Source organism: Candoia aspera, chromosome 7 (assembly GCF_035149785.1).
Source record: "Candoia aspera isolate rCanAsp1 chromosome 7, rCanAsp1.hap2, whole genome shotgun sequence".
Taxonomy (NCBI): Eukaryota; Metazoa; Chordata; class Lepidosauria; order Squamata; family Boidae; genus Candoia; species Candoia aspera.
The window spans coordinates 82,500,876-82,524,673 of record NC_086159.1 but is presented as its reverse complement, the minus strand read 5'-3'; the positions used below and the strand labels follow the sequence as shown (position 1 = coordinate 82,524,673).

At 50.8% G+C, this 23,798-nt stretch overlaps 2 protein-coding genes and 1 long non-coding RNA gene across 3 annotated transcripts in view; 2 read left to right on the top strand and 1 right to left on the bottom strand.

Annotated features, from left to right (window-relative positions):
- DUSP16 (dual specificity phosphatase 16) overlaps window positions 1–23,798 on the top strand; it is a 618,435-nt gene that overhangs the window by 449,011 nt on the left and 145,626 nt on the right. The gene's annotated exons all lie outside the window — the stretch shown is intronic.
- Window positions 14,302–18,546, bottom strand: CDKN1B (cyclin dependent kinase inhibitor 1B). The gene is made up of 3 exons (XM_063308323.1): window positions 18,067–18,546; window positions 17,226–17,377; window positions 14,302–15,572 (listed from the first exon to the last, which is right to left on the bottom strand). Exons 1-2 carry the CDS (start codon window positions 18,512–18,514, stop codon window positions 17,238–17,240), a joined length of 588 nt encoding a protein of 195 aa, XP_063164393.1. The 5' UTR covers window positions 18,515–18,546; the 3' UTR covers window positions 14,302–15,572; window positions 17,226–17,237.
- Window positions 19,397–22,828, top strand: LOC134500866 (uncharacterized). Its single transcript, XR_010068300.1, has 2 exons — window positions 19,397–20,937; window positions 22,325–22,828. It is a non-coding gene; the product is annotated as an uncharacterized LOC134500866 (long non-coding RNA).

The following is a 23,798-nucleotide window of genomic DNA, read 5'->3' as shown; positions in this document are numbered from 1 at the left end:
CAAAACTGTAATTACATTTGCAAGCCCAGATGACAAGACCTTGCCATTGGGGTGAGCCCTGCCCTACTTGAGGCAAATATGGGCACTTGGTGGGGATGGGGTTCCTTTAAGTTTTGATTCTTTTAAAAAAGAAGTGCCCACCCATTTAAATAGACCACGGAATTGAATTGTATTTGCAGACATGACTGTTTTCTCTGTGAGACTCCCTCCAAAAAGGGATGCCTTTTAAGAAACTTGGTTGGTCAGAAAACGGTGCCACCAGACTCCAGATAGATGCAGGTTATTTATTGGCAACAAATCTTGACAGCTTTCCAGGGGTTCTGAGTGCCACTTTGGTGGTCCGGTAGAAACCAGGAGACCAAAGGGAGCTGGTGCTTCTTTAGGAACAAAAGCCAGCTAGGTGACTTAGGGCAGCCATTCTCTCTAAGTCAACCCACCTCACAGGGTTGTTGTTGTGGGGGAAACTGGAGCATAAGAGCGGGGAGGCAGGGTATCTTGTGGGTCCCATCAATGAGGGAGGAACAGCTGGCAGGACCAAGAAGAAAGGCCTTCTCCATGTTGGCTCCCTCCCTATGGAATATCCTTCCCCTGTAGATAAGATTGGCCCCCACCTTGATACTTTTCCAGGAGGCGCTGAAGACGTGTTCTGTCAGCGGGCCTGGGGACCCCAGGCCAGCACAGAGCCGATTCAGTGGTCAGTTTAGAGCGGTGTTTCTCAACCTTGGCCACGTGAAGATGTGTGGACTTCCAACTCCCAGAATTCCCCAGCCAGCCAATTCTGACTTAGAGTATGTCTGTTGCTGCCAGGGGGGCAGGGAAGTCTATTAGTTTTATTATTATTATTATCATTATTATTATTATTATTATTATTATTGGTTTTAACTCTGTAAGCCACCCAGAGTCACTGTGTGTGAGTTGAGCAGCTATATAAATTTGCTTAATAAATAAATAAATAAACAAAATAATGCACACCACTTTGCATTGTACAAAATAGGGATATAGAGAAAATAAACACAAGGACAGTCAAATTATTCAACTCCGCTAGGTTCAATGGTTAACTGTATTAATATACAAAATTCAAAAAAAAATTTTTTAATGCTGCCTTAAGCGGTACAAAATAAAGGCAGGATATAAATCTAATAATAAATTGTTAATTTTCTTAAAGTCTGTGTCTGCTATATGTCAGTGAGGAATGGCAAGATAGAAGCCAGCACTGTAGAGAAGGGACTTTGCAGAAAACTATCAAAATTACACAATAAGAGGTCTAGCAGATTTTCTGCTAGGCAGCATCAAAAGTTATTTGGGTCTGGAAGGGAAAAGACTGTAGGAATGTTACAGTGGATTCCAGCAGGACAAGAGAAAGAGTTTCATTAAAAGAAGTTGAAACTTGAAGAGTTAATACCAAAGAAGCATCCCAGATCTAGCTGAACTTGGAAGTGCACGAGGACAACTTAACTCTATTCCTTTAAATCATTCTGTGTTGTGAAGATGACGACAAAAGGATTTTATTTATTTATTGTGTTTTATCATCATTGTTTTATGTGATTTTAATGTTTATGTTTTATGTGGGATTTTATTGTAAACCTCCCAGAGTCCCTCTTCTGGGGGAGATGGGTGGTGGCTAAATCTGAGTGAGTGAGTGAGTGAGTGAGTAATTAATAAAAGACAAATCCCAACCGCCTTTTATCCTAGAATGAAAAAAAGGGATAACATTTAGAGTGAACACATTTCTGAAGGGTTTTTTTTTTTTTTTTTGCATGACAGATGGGGGCAGAATTGCATATGAAATTCTTGACGGCGTGCAGCAAATTTTGAGGAAACATTATGCATAATAAAATATAATAAAAATAGCAGAATCAGCCAAAATGAGGAAAAAGGCTGCCGCAAAGCCATTTTCTTTCCAACAGCATGAAGAGCTGGTGTAGCGGGGGAGGTCACAAAAAAGTCGAGATAATGAGCTGTGACGGTATGATTGAAATCCTACCCCCTTTTATGTAAGTTACATGGGCGACATCTGTAAAAAGGGGAGGGGCTTCAACTGCAGTCCGGGCAGCCACCTTGAATCTTCTGACACGCCTGCACACACACCCAAACTGCACAGAAAGTGTAACATTTGAGCGGGGCTCTGAATGCCGTAGTCGAGTGTGAGTGTGAGTGTGAGGAGGGAGGCTGAATGTGTGCAGCGAGGACCATTCTTCAGGCTGTAGGTAAAATTAAATTCCTGGGGTCCTTGTGGGGGCATAATAAACTGGCTAAAACCCCCAAATTTGGCTGCTTCATGGCTGGCTGGGGAATCCTGGGAGTTGAAGTCCACCCATTTTAAAGTTGTTGAGGTTGAGAAATGCTCCCCCAGAAGCTTCCTGCATCGTCCCATTTTTGAAGATAGGAACAACCTTGACCCTTCTTTATCTCCAGATCTGTTCTTCAGGATTTCTCAAAGAGAAAGAGAAATCAGAAGGTCCCTGGGATGCAGTTAATCTGTCCTGGAGATTTAACTCCTTCTCATCCCTGAGGCTTCCTGACCCTTCCACCTGCCCTCCACAGTTGCCTGGTGGAACACACATTCCTTGGGGAGAAATAAAAAGGAGTTTTTCCTTGCCTTGCTTCCTGCCAGCATTTTGTCCTCTTTCCCCCTTGTCTTTCCCCTTCAAACACGCCTGAAGCCCTTTGTGTTCTCACCAAGGTTAGCTCGGTATTGGGGTGAGGGGAGAGTCCCATTCCGGTCTCCTCCTCCCCAGTTAAACCTACTTCCTCCCTGGTTCTAATAGGTCAGGTCAGAATGCTGAAGATGGTGTGTGATGTGGGGCTCCAAGCTCCATCAATTGCCTGCATGAGATGGGCTCCACCAGGCTGACCTGCTGCTTGTAGGAAGAAAGTAATGGAGAACAGGGGCTTGATTCAGGTGATCTTTACCCCCACCCCACCCCAACGTAATTTTGGAAGATCCACCACTTTGGAGTGCTCTTTGAAATGCAATCCATGTTCGTTTCTCTCTAAATGGAACCAATCTCCAGATACTCTCTTGGCTCCACCTGGAGAGACGCCCTTGGAGGAAAACAGGGCACCGTCCAGACCTCAAAGGAGATGCCCCAAGGCACAGGCTACAAGTCTGAACTGCAGGAAATGGCTTCTCCCTTCTGCTTTCCAGGCGGCGCCATGACCGTGGTTTTCCCCCAGAAATAGATCAGAGCAAGATTAAAGAAGGCAGTTTCAAAGGCAGGAGGAGGAAAGCAGACAAAGAGGCTTCTTTAATTACTGCACCAGAGGAATCCTCCATCCTGTGCCTGCCACTCCCTGCCCTTAGGAAAGTCTCCCTTGGCCGGAGCAAGACTCCCACACCGACAGCAGGTTAATTCAAGGCAATACTGGAAGAGAGGCATCTGGGGAGACATGCAGCCCTCCCTCCCTTCCTTCCTTCCTTCCTTCCTCACTGCAACCTGATCCTAGGCAAGTTTGCACAGAACGAAGCCCCGCTGAGACCTTATGGCGTCTCACCCCCAAGCACACAATTTCAGTAAGGCCCAGAGATGTAGCTGTGGGATCCCACTTGTGGTTAAATTTAAGAAAAAGTTTGTTAGTGCCGAGAACTCCCGAGGCTGGTGTTGCTGGAATAAAATTAGGGGAAGCCCCCATTTTCTGGAGCTGAGACATGGAGGGATGATGATGATGATGATAACAATAACAATAACAACAAAACAACACCAACACCACCTGGGGAATACATAGGAGATTTAAAGAAGGAACTGTTTATTTCATGGTAAGTTTGAGAAATTCATTACTTTGTATTTTTTTTGCTCAGTAAGTCTAGCAAATACTACATTGTGATAAGCTCTAGTTTTGTCTTTTAGCCCAGCCTTGGGAGAAAACTAGGGGAGGCCCCTGTGCACGCAGACTTGAGCAGGAGGAATAATAATAACTGAACACACAGAAATTTAAAGCAGGAACTTCCTGCTTCGTATTTCAGTCTTGAAAGCACCGGCTCTGCTTTGTTGTGCTCAAATCCAGAATAAATGCTGCTGCTTCTGGTCATCTTTGTTCCAGGACCTTTACAATCATTTTTGAGATCCTTTGTTGTTTCCAGTGGTCCCCCCCACCCCAAGCCCCAAGCCCATCACCTCTTCTGGGAAGGATCTTTCCTCAGAATAGGATCAGTCTCTTTCAGTTTTCCAGCTCCAGACAGCCTTGGGCTTCCCCTGTGACCGTCTTCATGGTATTTTAATTTTATTTATCATATTTTTATTACTGCCCATCTCCCCCACTCGGGGACCCTGGGGGAGCTCTATTTATTTCCTGCCCTGGGGCTTCTCAGTGTATGTTTGAGGGAGTTCACTGAGTTATGCCAGAAAGCGGGGACCTTGTCTTGCCCCACTTCTGGATTCCCTTGTCATAAAAACTTTTTTTTTTAACGTTACCTGCTAAAGCTCTTGAATATACAAAACACCCAGGAACCAAATCCCAGAAAGATTAGAATTGGCAAACTGCAGATCATAGGGAATTAGTAAGTGAAGAGACGGGCCTTGAGAGCAGCGTTGAAGCCTTCCACCAGTGATTTCTATCCACCTGGCCTGGATTTGGGAAGTGCCTTTCCTGCGTTTGACAATACCTCATTCAGCAAATTCTTAATGGCTCCTTAGCCACATACACCCACTCTATTTTCTTTGCTTAACGCAGTTTCTCGACCTTTGTGGCTTGAAGATGGGTGGCCAGGGAATTCTGGGAGTTGAACCTTCAAGCCACCAAGGTTGAGAAACACTGGCTTAATGTCTCTTGCAGTTATCAGAATCAAGAAAACAGCCATGGACAAGTGATTGCATCCGCCCCCGTTGAGATTGCTTGATCAAAGTCCTGCCTTTAAAACAAAAACTTTCCCCTTGTCCCGAAAGCTGCTTTTGGTCATTAAAGGGGGGCGGGGTATCCCCTTCCAGACACTTCTGAACTACAACTCCCAGCATTCCTTACCACTGGCCCCATTGGCTGGGGCTGATGGGCCCTGTAGTCTTACAACATCTGGACACAGAGACCCCTCCCCTCCTTTTCAGGATCTGTGAAAAAGGGGTTCTCTCTGCCTCTTTCCTCGGGGAGGAGATGAGCACAGGGAAGTCGACGCGCTTCGGGGGCGGCCATCTGTCTTCCAGCTAGGAGATCTTCTGCCCCGGAGAGGAACGAGGAGAACGGAGGGCAGAGGCGAGAAGGGAGCGCCCGGGATGCGGAGGGCGGGTGGAAGGGAGAAAAGGAGGGCTATTTATGGCCCGGGTTTGTGGCTGTGTTCATCTTGTCTTGGAATCCACGCCGTCCGGGATCTTCGCCACAGCCAGAGCTCAGCACCGAAGCGCTTTCCTCCCGCCTTTAGGAGCTCGCCAGGTAGCGAGAGGAGGCCGGGCGCGGCGCGCCACCCGCAGCCCGAGTCCCGCCGCCGTCCCGCCGATCTGCGCACGGACGGGGCCTCCGGCGTAAGTGCAGCCGGCGGGGGTGGGGGCGTCGGGACTGAGAAGGCCCCCAGCGAGGGGCTGCTGAGCCGCGGCGGAAAGCGGGGCGGGGGCGGGGGGTGCGGAGCCGAGGCCGAACTGCCCCCCCGCGCACCCACGGGCGGCTCAGCCTCCGCGGGGGGGGGGGGGGCGGCGCCGGGAAAAATTCAAACTGCGGGCTCCGCCAATGGGCGCGAAGGCAGGCCCCGCGGGGGCGGGGTGGGAGCCGCACCCTCGGCCGTTGCGGCCTCCCTTCGCGGGCGGGGGGCGCCGCCGAGCCACCTTAAGCGGGGCCGCCGCCGATGGCCGCCCCTCCCCCCGCCCCCGCCCGCCGCAGTTTGGCTACGGCCGCTCCGGCGCCCGAGGGAGGACCGGGCGGGGCCCCTGCGAGCAGCGCCCCGGGCCGAAGGGCATCGCCTGCCAGCCGGCCCCCGAGGCGCGGGAGGGCCGGGCCGGCGCGGCGGAGGGGCCGGAGGGGGCGGGCGGCGAACGCCTCGCGACCGGGGGGGCCGCGGGGTCTCGGTCCAGCGGGGGCGAGGAGGGCCGGGCGGCGGCGGCGTTGCCCGCGCCCCGCTGCCTTCTCCGGGGAGGGGAGCCGCTGCGCCTAGGCTGCTGCGGGGCGAGCCGGGGAGGGGGCGCTGCCTGCCTGCCTGCCTGCCTGCGGGGGCGCCTCTTCCTTCGCCGCGGCCGCGCCAGAGGACTCCGCGGCGGGCTCCCCGGGCGAGCCGTGCCGCCCCGCGCGACGGGGAAGCCTCCGAGGCCGCGGAGAGTTGGGCGGGGCCGGCCCCGCGGCCTCCGGGGACTGCCGGCCGGGGGAGCAGGACTCGGACTGTCTCCCCTGCCGGCGCCGTGGCGGGAGGCCCGCCCGGAGACGCTCGGCTCCCCCGGCTCAGCCGGGCTGGGGCTCCGGGACCCGCCGCCCTCGAGTCGCACCTCACCCTTTTGCGCTGCTGCTTTAAACCTGACTTTCAATGTAGGGATTGTTTTCAGCCTTGGTGGACTTCCCCGCGACGGTTCCGCGGGAGGCGCGCCCTCCTTCCTTTCCCGATTGCGCTGCCGGGAGGAAGACCGCGACGACGAGACGGGGAGGAAGCGCGAGGGCTGCGGTTTCTCGACTCAGCGATTCCAGCCTTTCTCCCAGCAGGGGCGATTGGGGCCGCCATCTTGACTTTTCTGACCACCCCCTGCAAGCTTCCCTGCCTCCGAGGGCCAAGGACGCTGCGCACCCCCACCCCCAATAATCCTGGGTGAGAGGAAGGGTGGTCTGAGCAAGATAAAAGGGCTAAGGACACCCAGGACGTTTCAGGACCAAATGTTGTGAGATGTCCTTATTCTCAGGCCATCAAAGCCGCTGCTGCAGGGACAGTTCTGCAGAGGAAGCCCCATGGAAGGGGCCCCTCGTGGGCCCAGCCAGTATCAGACAGCAGGGAAGGTTGCCTGGATGGCCTTGCTGGGGCAGCCTCCCGCCCTTTTTTTTTTTTTTTTAGAAGGACGGATGGTGTGCGGAGCTGCAGCCCAACACTGAGCCAGGATTTCCTGTTTTATCCTCTGGATTTTGTGCAGGGGGGATGTGGATGTTTTTCTCTCCTTTTAAGCACAATCCAACAATGCTTGCTGGTTTCCATGGTATATAATATAACAGAAAATGAAAAACATCCATGGCATGACTAGGAGATAACATCATAAAACCTTAGAAGTGAAAACAATAATAAACAAAAAAAAATAAAAATTAAAGATGATGCTGTCCTCAAGCAAGGAGAACATCCTTCAGTGTGACTGTTTTCAACATCTTCCTGAACAAGGAGGGGGCCAGCCTGATCTCCGGCAGGGAGCTATTCCAAAGCATTGGCACCATCACAGGAAAGCAGCGTCCTCCAGCTTCAGCCCCCACCTCCTCTCAACTGTGAAACTGAAAGTAATTTCTTCCTAAAGGATCTAGTGGGTTGGGTGGGTTCTGGTTGGAGCAGGTGGCCTTGCAGGTACCCGGTTCCAAGCCGTGAAGGGTGTTGTAGGTCAGTCCCAGCACCTCAAATTACCAGAAACCAAGTGGCAGAATCAGTGGCAGCACTCCCAAGCTGCCAAGGAGTACGTGGGTTGCTGTGTTCTAGACTAGCTGCAGTTTCCCAGAAGTCTTTAAGGGCAGCCCCATACAAAGAACACTGCAGTAGTCTAACCAGGTGGCAGAGGGCAAGAGTTAACCATAAGCCAATCCAGCTGCACCAGGCAGGGCAGGGCCGGGCCACAGCTGGAAAACGAGAAGCTGGGCCTAGGCTGGTCTGGCCACTGTTCAGGTAGGAGCTGTGAGTCCAGAACGACCCCCAAGTGATGGGCTTGCTCCTTCACGGGTGGTGCCTGTCCACTGAGGGACAACCCTAATGACGAAAGAGAACATTGATGCATCAACAGTAACTCCATCCTACTTGGGATCAACTTCATCCTGTTCTTCCACTGAGAATCTATCTTACGGATGGGGTGATGGTATATGTACCCTTGCCCCTGACTTCATATGGATGTTAAAGAGCAGGGGAGAGAGGACCAACCTCTGCGACTCCTCACACATCCAGAGGCACTCCTCTGTGGCTATGGCAGACTGAAACTGCCCACGAAGGAGGAGGAGGGACTGTGCAGAACAGAGCCTCCTATCCCCTATTTTGCAGTCCAGGCCCAGCACGATGGGATGGGGGATGTTATCAAAGGCTCCTGAGGGATCTAAGAGCAGGAGATGCACACTCACCCTCCAGGTGCCAACCACATGGAGCTGCCTTTGAAGACCACTTAGAAGCTGCCACTGGTCCAGAATTTGGCAGCGCAGGCAGTTTTGGGCACACCTCAGTACCACTCATATTGCACCACTTCTGCAGGCTGTGCTGGTTACCAGCAGGTGCAATTCAAGGTGCTGGTTGTCACCTATAAGGCTCAGTGATGGCATGGGGCCAGATTATTTGCAGAACTGCATTCTCCAGTTGTTTGATCCGGCAGGGTAGGCATGCTGCAGATCCCATCCATCTGCCAGGACCCATGAAGTGGGCTTTCTTGGCCCCAACACACACAGCCCAAGATGCCCTGGTGACATTTCATAAGTCCTTGAAAACGTGGCTATTCCCTCAGATGTGGGCCTGCAGGTTGAGTGAGCCGGTTGTGGCTTTTTCTTGGCGTGACTGTGCTTATGTGATTTGAGAGAGATTGTCCTCAGGTGCCGCTGTGCTGTTATTGTGTCATTCTTGTTTCTTACGCTTGTTTTGTTGGCTTTAATCCTATGTTCACCGCCCAGAGTCACAATTGCAAGATGAGTGGCTATATACTGTAAAGTGATAAAACAACAGACAAGCAAGCCCAGTTCATCCAGGAGAGCAACCAAGCCAGTCTGTCCTGTCTCCAGGCCTGAACCCAGACTAAAAGTGGTCCAAATGACCCACTTCTTCTAGGTGCTGGAAGGGGAGATTGGAGACAGGCAATAGTTATCCAACACTGCTGAGTCCAGGGGAGGCCTCTTCCGAAGGGGACACACCACAACTTCCTTCAAGGCTGCTGGTTGGTTGCTCACGTCCCCATAAAGAGGTGCTGATGGCCAACCAGATCCAAGTGGTCATTGCCTCCACGTGCCCCTGCAAGAAACAGGGCAGGCAGAGGTCCAAAGAACAAATAATGGGACCAGCAAGACATCACCCTGACAATTTCCTCAAAAATCACAGCCAGATAATATAACAAGATGAGGCTCTTGTCCCCAGCAAGATTCTGCCATGTGGAGACAAAAGACTACAGCGAATCTGAGCAACTTTGTTGGCAAAATGATATGCAAATTGATCACAGCAGGCAGGTGGGACATCTCAAGACTAGTCACCTTAACGCTGCTGGATGACGGCCCACCAACAAGGGAGGAGATCTAGGTGCAATCAGCCTCCGTTATCACCACAATGTAGGCCTGAACATGGGCATGCGCAGTATGTTAAGTCTCTGGTTTTGTGAGCACAGCCAGTATAGTTGTTTATGGGTGGCATTTCAGTGTGTCATAAGGACAGAGACCAATGTGTGCAAACTTAGGCAATTAGGTTAATTCAGTAAACCATGGCTTGCTTTGTTGGGCCACCACAACCATCACGTTTCCCATCTCAGACTGGTGGGAATTTTTGATACTATCTTTTTCAGCCAGGGTGGACAGAAGGAGCTCAGGGGCTGGGGTTTAGTTATAGGACCTCAAGGTGTCTCCACTTCAGCAGGAACAAAGATTGAAAACGTGCGTAACTTCCTTCATCAGTAGATGGGCCTGTTCTATACTGTTCCTCCAGGATAAGTCTCACGAATTTACGCACCGTTCAATCGCTTTCACACATCTAGGGAGAAAACCTGGGAAGGGATTCCACTAAGGGCCTGTTTCAAGTATTCTTATGAACCTCTTGTGCTGACTCCAACGTCCAGGGAGGGCTGAGCCTGAGGCAACCATTTCTTTCTTAACCTGCTGGCAAAGGAGGTGAGTTGGGCCTATGAAACTTTACACGCCTGTCGGACTCTACGGATCACTTTGCTAAATTAAACCCACAGAAGGGAAGGCCCTGTGACAAGTCAGCCACTCTTCCCAAGCTTCTATTTGTTCGTCAGACTGATAGTCTCTCGGCTGGTTCAGGAGTTCAAGGCAGCCTGTTTGGCGCTGAGAGAGAAGGACCAGACCAGCGTCCCCCTGGGATCTTGCCCGGCTGAGGCGGGGCTAGAACCTGGATTTCCCTGTACTTTCACTACTAAACCAAGCTGTGCTGCTTGGATTTTCTGCCCCCCAAATCTAGAGTGAGCTTTTGTCAGAAAGCCATTGCTGACACAACTTACTAAGAATATCATGTTTTTGAATACATTTTTGGATAAGGAGTTGGGAATTGTGTCATATTAAAATTTGCGATGCCAGAAAAACTGGTTCTTGACTTGGAAATAGAAACCTGGGGGGTCAGCTTGCTCTGACTCCCAAAATGTCATTGTTAACTCTGGGATGATGGGGGGAGAGTTAGGAGATAGTCGGTCCCCTTTTATGCGCTTGTGTGCAGCAACATTAAGGAGATGTGCAGCTCCCCAGGGCAGCTTCCTTGGCAGTCGTGTGGAATTATGGCCAATGCCCTTTTTCCAAACTGTTGTTTTGACTTCCCTATCAAGCCTAGAGTGCCAGGACTTCTGGGTGGTCTCCCATCCAAGTCTGATTCGGCTTCCCTTTTGGAGATCAGCCAAGGTTGGCAGAATACAGCCACTGGCATTCAGTTTTTCCAAGCCTCCAGGAGGGGGGGAATTCTCTTGCTGAGGGAATTCTGATCTGGCTGCTGCTGGGTGGCTGTCCCATTTGATGACTGGGAGCAGAAATGTCTCTTCAAGGCAAGGCCAGCTTGGGGGGGGGGGATGGGTGTTGCCAGTGTGTGTAAGAGACAGGCTCCCTTCCCTGCCTGGCACAACTGCCCACACGCAGGGGAGTAATGGAGGAGGCTCCTAAAGGGGGTGGGGCTGGGCTGGGCTGAGCTGAACCACTTCAGCCTTCCAAGTGGGTGATGCCATTGCTGAGCGTGTCAGAAGCCCAGCCTGCTCCCTGTAGCGTTGCCAGGCATTCTTGCATTTTACAGAATGCAACTTGCAACAGTTAAAGGTGTATCTGAGCCCGTGCAAATATGCATGTGCACGCACACACCACACACCCTGGAAGCTGAAGCAAAAGTCCGTGATTGCACCACTGCCGAGCCGCTCTGGGGCTGGCTGGCCTCATCCCCTGCAGGCTTGGAAAAATGCCATTCTCGGCTGAGATGCGTACCTGCTGATTGATCGGCTCCTGGGGGGTCTCTGAGCCAGACTGGTCCCCTGCCCAGCCTTTCCCCCTTTGGGTGGGAAAAAGCAGCCAAGGGGGAGAAATGGGGTGAGGCAGGGCTTCGCCTGGGGCCCTAGGAAACTCTGTGAGGGAGGGAGCCAGGGTGATTTTCCAATAAAAGCCTCATCTGGAGTATCCTCGGGGTGGCATTTCTCTGGGTGAAACAGCCCACAAGTTGGCACGCGAGGGTCCCCAAACCTCTTCTCTGCAACAAGAGATCCTGCTGAGGGTAAGGAGCAAGGTGTGGGCCGCAGGTTGCAGAATGAGCAGGGAAGAAGCCATGAAGAAGCTGATCAAGAGGGAGCTCCTGATTTCCCCTCCTCACCACTCTTTAGGCCAGCCTTTCTCAACTTTTTGAGCCTGGAGAAACCCTTGAAATATTTTCCAGGCCTTGGGGACCCCCTGCACATTCAGGCTCAAATAGAGGCCAGAAGTCACAAAATTATTACATTTGTTTCCTGTGTAAGCCTGTATATATGTATTAAACTAAAAATAAAGAATGAAGCTTACCTCTTTAATGTGAAGTTGCTCAAATTTGAAACACTCTTTTAAATAAATCATGATCACCCAGGGAACTCCTAGTGACCTCTCGCAGAACCTGAGTGTGCCACAGAACCCTGGTTTAGAAACCCTGGTTTAGGCTTTATTTTCAGCCCAATGTTGCATTATCCAGTTGTCTCTCCCCTTCGGTAAATCTCTTTACAAAGCAGGAGGTGCCATTTCCTTAACTGGGGTCCAAAAACAGAAGCAAAAGGAGAGAATAGCTTTCTCTAACTACCTGTTTTTGTCTGGCTTCCAAAACAGGAAGTTTCTCTCTCTGAAGGGGGGAAAAAAGCATGAGATAGAGGGTGTTACCTACAGGTGCAAAATGCTTGTGCTATCCACATTTCTCTTCCTTCTTGATCCTCCATGCTTTGTGGTAAATTTGACACAGTTGGGTGCCTCAGGCTGGGAAATTATTTCCAAAGTGTAGCAGCTTTCTAAGTTGCGAATTCAGGAGGCAAAAAATACAGTACTGATATTATGTTAAGCTAGAGATATGCATCTGGCCTACTTATTTGGAAATAAACTGCTACAGTTGCAGAGTTTTTACTAGAGGAGAGTCTGTGCTTTTAACTCAGCTCCTGATTCAGTTTTTTTTTTTAAAAAAACAACTCTAGAAAGCAATTGTCCTTGATACACTGAAAATCCACCTTGTGAGAGGGCCAATGGTTGTGCTTTCGTCCTTCTAACTAAATTCAGGGGAGTGAGGGTAGTTGTGAGAATAAACACATAATTCATTGACTGCTGCAGAAATTTAACATGTTCCAGAAAGTCGAATCATAAAGAAACCACAAAATTCTTTTACGGGGCAAGTAGCTTGTACAATTCCAGCGACTTTTAAAGGTGCAATGGAGCATGCCTCAATTTTTTAATACAACTCCCTAATGCTCCTAATTTGGGGAGTAGCTGCCATTACCACTGCAAAACCTGTTTCTAAGTTGAAGTGGTTGTCTTTTAATTTTAAAAAAATCTCAGTAAAATCTCTCCCCCACTCCTGCCACAGGCAGCAGACATGATGAACAAGGAACACAGTTCACTGGCCCACTCTAAACCTTGTTGAAATGAACATGGTTATGCACAGCTCATTCAGATAGCTGTGCACAAAGCTTCCCATGGAATCAGCTAGACACATCTCGCATTCTACAAGCCGCCGTTAGCCTGGGCATGCTGGCCGTACATCATGGGACTTGAAGCCCAACATATCAAAAAGGCACCAATTTGGGGAACCCTCATGTTGGGTTTGCCTTATAGTATTCACAATGCCCCAATTCTGCTGCATGAGTTGACAATTGCGGTCAAGAATGACAGGAATGCTTTACAGGTAGTCCTCGCTTAACAACCACAATTGGGACATGCATTTTGGTTGCTAAGTGAAGCAGTCATTAAGCAAACCTGACCCAATTTTATGACCTTTTTACTGCAGTCATTAAGTGAACCATGTGGTCATTAAGTGAACCATGCCGTTTCCCATTGATTTTGCTGGCCAGAAGCTGGCCAGGAACATCAAAAATGGCAATCATGTGACCACATGACACTGCAATGGTGATAAATGTGAGCCAGTTGCCAAGCTCTCAAACTGTGATCGTGTGACCACGGGGACACCGCAACAATTGTGTGAAGATCAGTCGTAAGTCTGGTTGTTAAGTGAGGACTACCTATACCTGCTTTATTTCTGCATGGAAGGGTAGCCCTTACACACCATCTTGGCCTCCAGAGAAGGAGGTCTTACTGGGAATGTTCAACCAAAACATCCCACAAGTAGGATCAGTGGAGATCTATAATAAACCATGCAAGAAATGTGGGAACAGCCATGCCCATTGATGCAAAATATTTAACAGGGTTGAATGGGATTTTTTAAAAACTACATACAGAATTGTACTTCACTATCACGTTCCTCTAGAGCAGTTTCTCAACCTTGGCAGCTTGGAGATGTGTTCTAGTCCTGCCTTGGTCCTGAAAGCTGGCTGGGTGACCTTGGGCCAGTCACTCTCTCAGCCCAAGAGCCAATCAGGGGTGGTAGGAGAGTTCTAGTCCCGCCTTAGGCACGAAAGCCAGCTGGGTGACCTTGGCCAGTCCCTCTCTCTCAGCCCAGCCCACCTCACAGGGTTGTTGTTGTGGGGAAAAGAGGAGGAGGAAGGAGTATTTGATATGTTCACCGCCTTGAGTTATTTACAAAAATAAGAAAGGCAGGATAGAAAATAAACAAACAAACTCCCAGAATTCCCCAACCAGCCATGCAATTCTGGGAGTTGAAGTCCACGCATACGCTCTAGACTTACGTTCTGAAAAATAGTCATAGATTGCTGTGAAGGCAAGTCATTTTAACCCACCTGCACTCTTTTCCTGTCAGTGATATTTGGAAGGGGAAAAACACTCTTTACTTGACAGAAGAAAATCCTTAATGTATAGATTTGCAAAGCAGGCAAATGGCTCCAAAAAGATTTACAAAACACACAAAGGCAGTTTACCTGTTTATACATGGCAGTCTTCTTTATTGATTGCTTGATGTAAAATGGTATCACTTGGCAACTGATTTTTTGCACATTACAAAAAAAATTGAACTGGCTCAGTCTGCAATCATTTAAGCACAGCCATATTAATTAACAAAACAAACTCCCCACAGAGGCTAACAACAACAACAAAAATCCCCGACCAAACAGAGCATTTACAGATGCACAAAACCACACGTCACTTTGGCCTTCTGGGAAAATATCTTCTAGATTAAAAAATCTTTCAACATAAATAAGTTACTATAATTTCTCAGTGTCTTTACAGTTATGTACACAGGTACATTTCAAAACTTTTTTTAAAAATGTAAAAAATACTGTTTCCTTTTCGTTCACCCACTCAATGAATGCCAGAAAAGTGAGCAAAGCGTTTGGAGTTCAAGAATTTATTAATTTCTCCTCTACGCTGTGTGTTGGGCAGGACTTTTTAAAAGTAACATTTTAGGAGGCAAAAAAAAAAAACCCCAATGAGAAAATGCCCCTTAAAAGAGTTCCAGGGCAGAGCTCTTTTGCAGCTCCACAAAGGACCCAGGGCTCCCACGCCGAACTTTGGACCACAATCTCAGGATCTCCCTGCACCCCATCAGAAATAAGGTGCTTCCCCAAAGCCCCCGTCTCTTGTAGTGAGGTCAGCACAAACGTTTCACGGATTGTGTCCTTGACACACAAATTTCTCCAGCTGGTTCCATCAACCTGCCAGAACCATGGCTATATGCTGGTTTCTTTTATCACCTTGGACTTCCACACACAAAAAGGGCAATATTTCTTTAATAAACACCTCTGCTTCTCCCTACGGTTTGGAAGCAGATTTTGAACCCATCACCTTTTATTATCTCCACCACTTTCACAAAACGAATGAAATCCCCCCCAAACACCCCTACCCCCAAATGGGGAGGGAGGTTTATGTGCTACATAATCTAAAGACTATTTACACAGGTTGTACAAAGAAGCAAATGAGGAAAAGCCTAACTGCAGAATGCTACATCCACTGCTTTAAGAGGCAGGCCTTTTAAGACTGCCTGGTTTAGTGTTACTCCATTGCAAGTTGTTTCTTTTCAGCGCTGTAACAAGTTCCCCATCCCATGGAGAATCAGAGATACCTATTCATTCATTCATTCATTCATCCATCCATCCATACATGTATATGTGCACGTATGAATGCAAGCGCTGGATCGTCTTGGCTTCATCTGCCTCCTCCAAATAACAAGGAAACGAATTTTCGTAATTCTGAAATGAAGGAGGAGAAAAGGCATCAGTGATTGACGCGACAAGTCCTAGTCTCATTGTTATTAGAGCATCTCAATGCAACTGCTGTCAAAACATCCTGCAGTTACAGCCAGAGCAGCCGGCCACTAAGCATCGGCTGACAGGCGGCGTTAGAATCAGCCCAGCAGTCCAGCCTGATTTATTTTGTTTGTTCGTTTGTTTGTTTGTCTGGTTTGTCCCCACCCATCTCCTCCCGTCAGGGGACTCTGGGCGGTTTACAGATTTGCATTATGCCAGCTTTTAGAATCTCGTTTCTGTGTTTAAAAAGTTTTTGGCTTTTCAGAAAACCTGTAGACACTGCCATTTTCATCACTACATTCACATAACCAGCTTAATTGGTTTCCCAAAGTGGTCAAGGTGTACACGTGCCCAGAATAAATACGGCAATCCAAATGACCGCGTTTACCCAACGCTTTTAAAGCCACAAACCTCTAACAGAGACCAGCGTTAACTGACTCGCCTGCCGCACAAATTCCTCTAAGTGTGTTGCCGTCTGCCAACAGCCAATCTGGTTGTGTTCTCTCTCTCTCTCTCTCATGCCATTTTATAAGATCTTCACCAAAACCACGACAACCCCATTTCCAAAGATTTCATAACGTACATCTTGGCTAAGGAGGGATCTAGTCAGTCTGCCCCAACCAGGTTTCCATCTGAAAGCTGACAGAATTATCTGCAAATGGGAAACTGCTCAGACGGGGCTAAATTTTGTGCAGCCCTGTTATTTTCCGGGAGGCGTTCAAGGCAGATACAAACCCTGCCTTTGCTCTCTCTGCCGTGATTGGTCCACTCAAAAGCTTTCATTTCCCTTTCAAATGTTCAAGTAAACAGTCAGTAGTAGTTAACTTGAACACGTGTCCCTGCTCATCCCAACAGCCCAGGAGCGTCCCAAGTACTGAGTTCCAAGCTGAAAGCTCATTCTATTGATTTGGAAATCAGATCTGCCAAGATTCTTACACCATTCCTGCTCTGGAAAATTCTACCCAGAACGCCTGTCCTTAATGAAGAGATTCTGCTCGACTTTCAGCTATTCAGTTTACTACCACGAAGAATATAGCCCAAACATGCTTGCTATTCATTTCCACAAGACTTATCCCTAGGTAAAGAAAAGTCTGGACAAAAAGCATTTCAAATGACATACACAATGCACAGAAGTTAAATAAGAAAGAGAAGATAATTGTTTCATTAAAAAAGGAAAGCCTTTCGTGCACACGGACTTGAGTACCAAACTGTTGTTTTTTTTTGAAAGACAGATTAAAAAGTAAAGAAAACCTAAAATAACTCTACACTGCCACTTTACTAAAACTGTATCACATTCCATCCTAGGCAGATGTATTCTCAAGTAAATTCCAGTGTCCAAGTAGAGCTTTTAAGTAAGCAAACACAAGTTTGTCACCTAAGCTAGAATTACTGATTTTCCTCTTAAAAGCCATTTCTTTACTCACGAGTAAGCCTTGATTAGACAGCAAGCTTGCTTAAAATCACAAAAACTCCACACCTCAGCCAATAAAACTGCATGGACCAATTCCAAAGATTTGCCAACAAACTTAATGGATACAAAACATGCAAGATAATGAAGCATTTCCAAAAGTGATCCCTTCTGAACAGGAAACCCACCTCTGCAACAATTTACGTCTGACACCGCTTCGGACCAGATTGCTTCTTCGGCGTTTGTTCCTCTGAGCTGGCCACTGAAGGATCTTCAGAAGGATCTTCAGAAATATCTTCGGTTGTGTTGGTGTTGGCTCTTTTGCTTTGCGGGGAAGAATCTAAGAGGGGAGGGTTAAAGAAAAAAGCCAGGAAGCAGGGTATTAAAAACATTTACCGGGGGATCAATTATGCTCTAAAGGAAGGCAACAGAAAAAGCACCTTACAGAAGGGAGTCCTTGAATCATCTGCCACCGGTAGAAAATACAGAGCACCCTGACTACAGCCGCCGCTCTTCTGCTTAGGACTATCTGAAGCTAAGCCCGTTCCGAGAGGGCGGACGGCTCAAGGGGCCCGACGGCCGACCTGCCCCACCTGGACTTCCAAAAGGACCGAGATCTGGCCCCTGAGCCCCGCGGGCCGGGGGCCGCCCCGTGCAATTCCCCAGGACCTCCGGTGGGCAAGGCGGTCGCCCGGAGAGGGGGAGCCCCGAGCGGCGGCCCCGGCGGAGGGACCCCAAAGCCTCCGCGACTCGCTCCCACGCAAGCAGCGCCGGCGCGGGAGTCGAAGGGCAAACTGCGTCCTTGCAGCGCGAAGCCGGCGGAGGAGGACCCGGCGAGCCGGGAGAGCGGATGTTTTGCCAGGGCTCCCGGCCGGCCGGAGCCTTCGGGTGGCGAAGCAGCCTGCCCGGCCAAACTGCCGGGCCCCATTCTCCGGGCCACGGAGGGGCGAGTTCCGCAGGCCTCCCGGCCCAGGCCAGCGGCGCCGGGACGAGGGACGAGGGCAGGAGGGGGCGAGAAAGGTACGTTACCGTCCGCGGCAGGTCGCTTCCTCGGGCCGCAGCTCAGGGCGAGCGCGGCCCCGTCCGGCTCCGGCGCGGCCGGTCCCTGAGCGCAGCGAAGCCCCCGCGGCGGCGGCGGCGGGCAGTCGCCGTTGACCTCCAGGCGCCGCTCCCGGCCGTCGGCCCCGGCCCCGCCGAGCCGCGGGGGGCGGCTGTAGAAGTCGGGCAGCGCGGCCCGGCCCAGCGCCTGCCACTCGAAGCGGCCCTCCAGGGGCTGCCCGCGCCGAAAGTCGAAGTTCCACCGCCGCCGGCTGGCCTCCTCCAGCTGGCGGCTCTGCTGCCGCCACTCGCGGGCCAGCTCCTGGTGGTCGACAGGGCCGAAGAGGCTGCGGCACGCCGAGGGCTTGGGCGCGTCCGCCGGCCGGCCCTCCATCCGCTCCAGGGTCGGGCTCCCATTCGAGACGCGCACCTTCGACATGGCCCGCCGCGCGGCCGGCCGCGGCGCTAGGGTGGCGGCGGCGGCGGCGGCGGGCGAGCTCCCCGGCGCCCCGCGCGGGGCGAGGGCGGCGGGCGGCCTTTCCGCGGGGCCGGCTCGGGGAAGCGCCTCTCGGGCGGGCAGCGCGTAGCGGCTCCGCTCGCCGGCGCCTCGCATAAGCCGGGCCGGGCCGCGCGGGCGCCCGGCGGTGGAGCGCTGAGCGCGGCTCCGAGCCCAGCCGCGGGGGGCCGCCGGGGAGCGCCGCCGCCGGAGCGCTCTCCGCCGGTCCGGGGGGCGGCGGCGGCGGCGAAAGGCGAGCGGCGGCCAGACGCCCGAGCCCGGCGGGGGGAGGACCCGGCTTGCCCCGGCGGCGCACGGAAGAAGCCGGGCAGGGCGGGCCGCCGCGGCGGGGAAGGAGCCCCGAGGAAAGGAGGGCGGGCGGGCGGACGGCGCGAGCGAGCGAGCCAGCCTTCGTCTGCCCCCCTGCCCAATATGGCGATTGAGAGGAGGCTGGCGGAGAGGCGGATGATTGACACGGCCCGTCTATTTAAATAGAGGCGGCGCGCCATTGGCCCGGGGAGTGGGCGCCGCCCCGGCGCAACGCTCGCCGCTCGCCCCCGCCCGGCCGGCTTTAAAGGTGGCCCGGCGGCCGCGGGGGCGCGCGCCGGAGTCGCCCGGAGCTGCCCTCCCCCGGGCGCCCGCCGGACGGACGGACGGATGGACGGCCTGACCAAACGGGCCCCGCCGGGTGGCCTCCCTCGCTGGCCGCCCGCGCCCAGCCCGCGGGCCCGGGGCGCTTGTTCTCCTTGGGGCGTCGGCGAGGAGGCGGGGCCCCGGGCTCTCCGCGTTGCTCGGCGCTGCGGCCGGCGAAGCAGGTGGGTGAGACGGGAGCCCCAGAGCCGGGGGCGCCCCTCGGCCCCTCCCCGCCCCCCCCCCGCCCGCGGGCCCCGCCGCCGTCCGCCTGGCCTCTCGGGGGGCAGGGCGGCCCGGCTCCTGGAGGGCTAGAACAGCCCGTCCCGTCCCGGGGAGGCTGCCCGCTGCCCCTCTGCGGGATTCCCGCTTCAGGATTTCTCTGCTGATTTTGCGGGGGGCTTCGCGCTTGACGGCCCCGGACTGTCTGCTTCCGGAGGAGATTGCATGCTGTGTAACTGTAGATTTTGTGCGGCTTGTTTGTTTTCTTCTTCATGTGGGGTACAACCCCAAGCTAGGATTGGTGGCTTAGTGTCCTGTGGAGCCAGAAAATTAATTTCTATTCCCCAAACTGTCATTAAGGCTTCCTCTGCCACGGGGACCCTGCTTCTGCTTTGCTCCTTCTTCATCTAAGCCAGGGGATGTGTCTAAGACAGTGTTTCTCAACCTGGGCAACTTTCAGATGTGTGGACTTCAACTCCCAGAATTCCCCAGCCAGCAAAGCTGAAAGTTGCCCAGGTTGAGAAACACTCATCTAAGATCTTCTCTAGCTAGAAGGAAGCCAAAGGGAAACCACATGTGGCCCAGCCTCCCCACTTTGCTTGTCGGGGTCCAGTCCCAGCAGAGGGAGGAAAGGCGGTTACATTTTAACTTCCTTGCTTGCAAAAATTTTTTCCTTTCTTTGCCGGTATAGTGAAAGGAGGACACCCTGTTTCCACTTTGTGGAAACAGATGCCAGCGTTTCAGAGAGGACGGATTGGGGGAAGAAGCTGATCAAAATGCATTTGTGCACATTCATGTGCTCCTTTTACACCTAGGTAGACCATGGGCCTACACTGTGGAGGCTTCACACCTATTGGTTACTCTTGGGTGTCATCTGTTGGACCTCTGTTAGTCTCTAGACAAATGCTACATTAGGTGATGTTTTCTATGGGTCAGGAAGTCATCAAAGATAATAGACCACTCCTAAAATATATATCTGACAATGACAATATATCAAAGTGGTAAAGAGCGTCTGCCTTTTAGGATCAACCATCAACAGTAAAGACAAAGAATACGCTGCAGACTGACACTTGGTGGAGCAGCCTTGAAGGCCTCGGAAAAAATATTCAAATGCTGTGATTTGTCTCTGCCCACAAAGATCAGAACAATGCAGGGAATGGTATTACTTGTGGCACTCTATGGAAGCAAAAGTTGGGACTTTGAAGAAGCAGGATAGAAAGAGCATTGATGCTTTTGAACTTTGGTGTTGGAGAAGACTCCTGAGAAGACTGTGGACAGCCAAGAAAACAAACCAATGGATCATCAAACAAATTGATCCAGAGTTTCCACTTGAAGCACAAATGACCAGGCTCAGATTACCCTACTTTGGACACATTATGCAAAGACCTAGCTCTTTGGAGAAGGCTCTAGTGGAAAAGGTGTGAAGAAAGGGAAGAAGAGGACAACCAGCAGCAAGGTGGATGGTCTCAGTTACAGTGGCGATGGGGGCACCGTTGGAAGACCTGAAGGATTAGGTTAGAGATGGATCCTCCTGGAGAAAATCTATCTGTGGTTGCTAATAATTGACACCAATTTGATGGCACGTAATCAATATATATATTTTCTGCTGGGGGGATATAACTTAACACAATCTTCAAGTAGATAGGAAAATGTTGAGAAACCCAGCGTGTTCCTAATGCGTGAGATGACTCATTTAAATCTGTTGCATTTGGACGGGAGGTGTCAGATTCCTCCGATCAAAGCGAGGTAGGAGGTAGCCCCCTACAAAGGACAAGGCCTCCGTCTTGACAACCCATATGAGCACCTGAGCCTCCTTCTGTCCCACTGCCCAAGGACATCTGGCTAGACTGGGGGAACTGGGTAAGGGCCACCAATAAAGGCCATGAGGGTGTTGAGCCCAAGCAGGGCAATCTTTTAAGAAGCGACCCTACCCCTAAGTGAATTCCTGTATTTTCCATGTGCCTTTGTTGGTTGCTTGAAAATAAGCTTCAGCAACTGGATTGCTGTGATCAGCATCATTATTCAAAGAAAAGTATATATTTTGCCCTAGCCTGAACTCTTATTTAGCATTTCTTGTGAAAAACGCATTTTGCTCATTTAATAATTCATGTCTTGCCATTTTAGTTGTGAATTGATTTGGCACAGCCTTTTGCCCCCAAAAGGTGGGATTAAAGTGTCTCTGGTGGATAACTTCAGTGGTGCATCCATACATGCAGGTCATAATGTGATATTGTAAGTGATAAAGCAACCAAACGCTGCTACCAATAACCTGAGAAATGAACTAGGTGATGTTTCACAGCTTTTCTCAGTCTGTGAGTCCGAGGCTGCAGTTGGAATCAACGTCATTCCAAATTCTCCTTGCTTCTTCATGCATCCAGTTGGCAGATTAAGAGAGGAGTTGTAAGCCATGAGTGTCCTAACAGCCAGGAACCACGCTGAGACAAGGAACAGGTCTCTAGTGTTTTATTGCTGCTACGTAACAGGAAAACCCTAACAAACTGAAGAAGCGTGGGAAAAACCCAGACAGATAAACCCCAAAGGTTAAGGCGGGCCCGATCTGTGTCTCCTGGAATGGCTACCTAATTCCTCAGTGCTACGCATGCGCTTTACAGCCTGGATGGGAGCCCCCTGCTCGCCATCCTTACTCATGACAATGAGAGTGTAATGCCATTAGCAAGCTGTTTTAAAAAGGGCTTTTGTATTTGGGCTGCAGACCTTTGGATGACTGCTAGAGGGCAGCAGAGAGTTAGGGTCCCTGTGGCTCCTCACTGCCACCTCAAGGCCATCCCAGTGTTTGCAGCCAATCATTTAGGGCATCCCTTTCAAGAGGTTGATTATTTTCAAATGATTTCTCGTGTTAATCGTGTTTTCTTCCCACGTTTTTTTTTTCTTTTGCAACAGTTGTTCTGTGCTATACCTGCCGCTGGAGCTAGTCATGAAGGTTTTCTAACCTTCTCAAGTGGGCCCTGGGAGTGGAAGCCTTCAGAAGGACTGATGTAAGACATTGCATGCATGTAACTGCGCAGGCACTGGCAGGATGGGACATGAGGACTAGCAACGTTCATTGCAGCTGCAGAAGCTTGTGAGAAAGAGGTCTAAGGTGACAAGTGGCTCAGAGGTCTGTGGATATTAACCATCCAAGTCTGTTTAACAGTGTACTTTTTTCCTGTCCTGAAGGCAGATAAGAGGATCCATGAAATTAAAACTCACCATGAGATTTTAATTAAAATCTTTGCCTTGCCTTGCAGGCCAGGAAGCCAGCTTTAGCGAGCTTGTTACTGCTGCTGCTGCTGCAGGGATAAGAAGAAAGTGATTGACACCTGGTGCCCCATTTGAAAACATCCTTCCTATTCTTTGATCATGTCTTTCCAAGAAGTTATTGAAATAAAATCCTAGTGCTTTACATTCTGGTCAGACACTCACTGATCTGGAAAAAAGCCCCCTTGTATTCAGTGAAATTTAAGTCCAATGGGTTCACTATAAAGCAAAATTTGTCATGTTGCTTTCCTTGCTTGCATCACAGTGGATGAATTTGCAAAGTGCTAATCCAGTCCCTGTGCTGTCACTATTGGAGGTGGCCACACACCGCCATCCTGGAGTTGAGGCCACTGGCATATGGTGCTTCCAGCCGGTGATCATAGTGAGACAGTGCTCAGCCCCTTGGGAACTTCACTGTAGGCTTCCTCACCCATCGGTGTGGTACAGCAGGGAGAGATCGTACATGGGTTCAGGATGAGCGTCCTTGATGTTCTTATGACGCTCTGTTCACTGAAATCCCGACCAGCTGTAAGGATCTGGACGGAGCAGAGCAAGCTAAGATGGAATCCTAAGATGGAATTGTTTGTCCACAGCATTGAAGAAACCTTTGAATTTCCAGTAGTTACTCTGGACAGGATTGTGGTCCCCACAAAGGAGATGGTTTGTGACTTGGGGGGTTCTCCAGCTTCAATTGTAGATGGAGGCTGTGGTTGGGGAGCTTTCACCCTGCTCCATTTGTGTACCAGTTATGACCCTTCTTGGATCAGGATGAACTCACCTCAGTGACTCATGCCCTGATCACCACCTTGCTGGGCTACTGTAATGTGCTGTATGTGGCACTGCCTTTGGGGATACAATGCTTCAGACTCTGGACAGGTCAGCCTTGACAAGTGGGAATAAGCCCTCTTCTGAAGGTGCCACATTGGTCACCAGTAGAACTCTGGGCCAAATTCAAAATGGTGGTGGCCACCTTTAAAGCCACTGGTTGACTGACTGGATTTGTTAAGGCCGCCCAACTCCAAAAAGACACTGGGTGGCAGTTACAGTACAGTCCCAGGATTTAGCAGGCAACACCTTGCCAAAATTGAATCTGCCCGTCTAGTGAGTCATCTTCAGA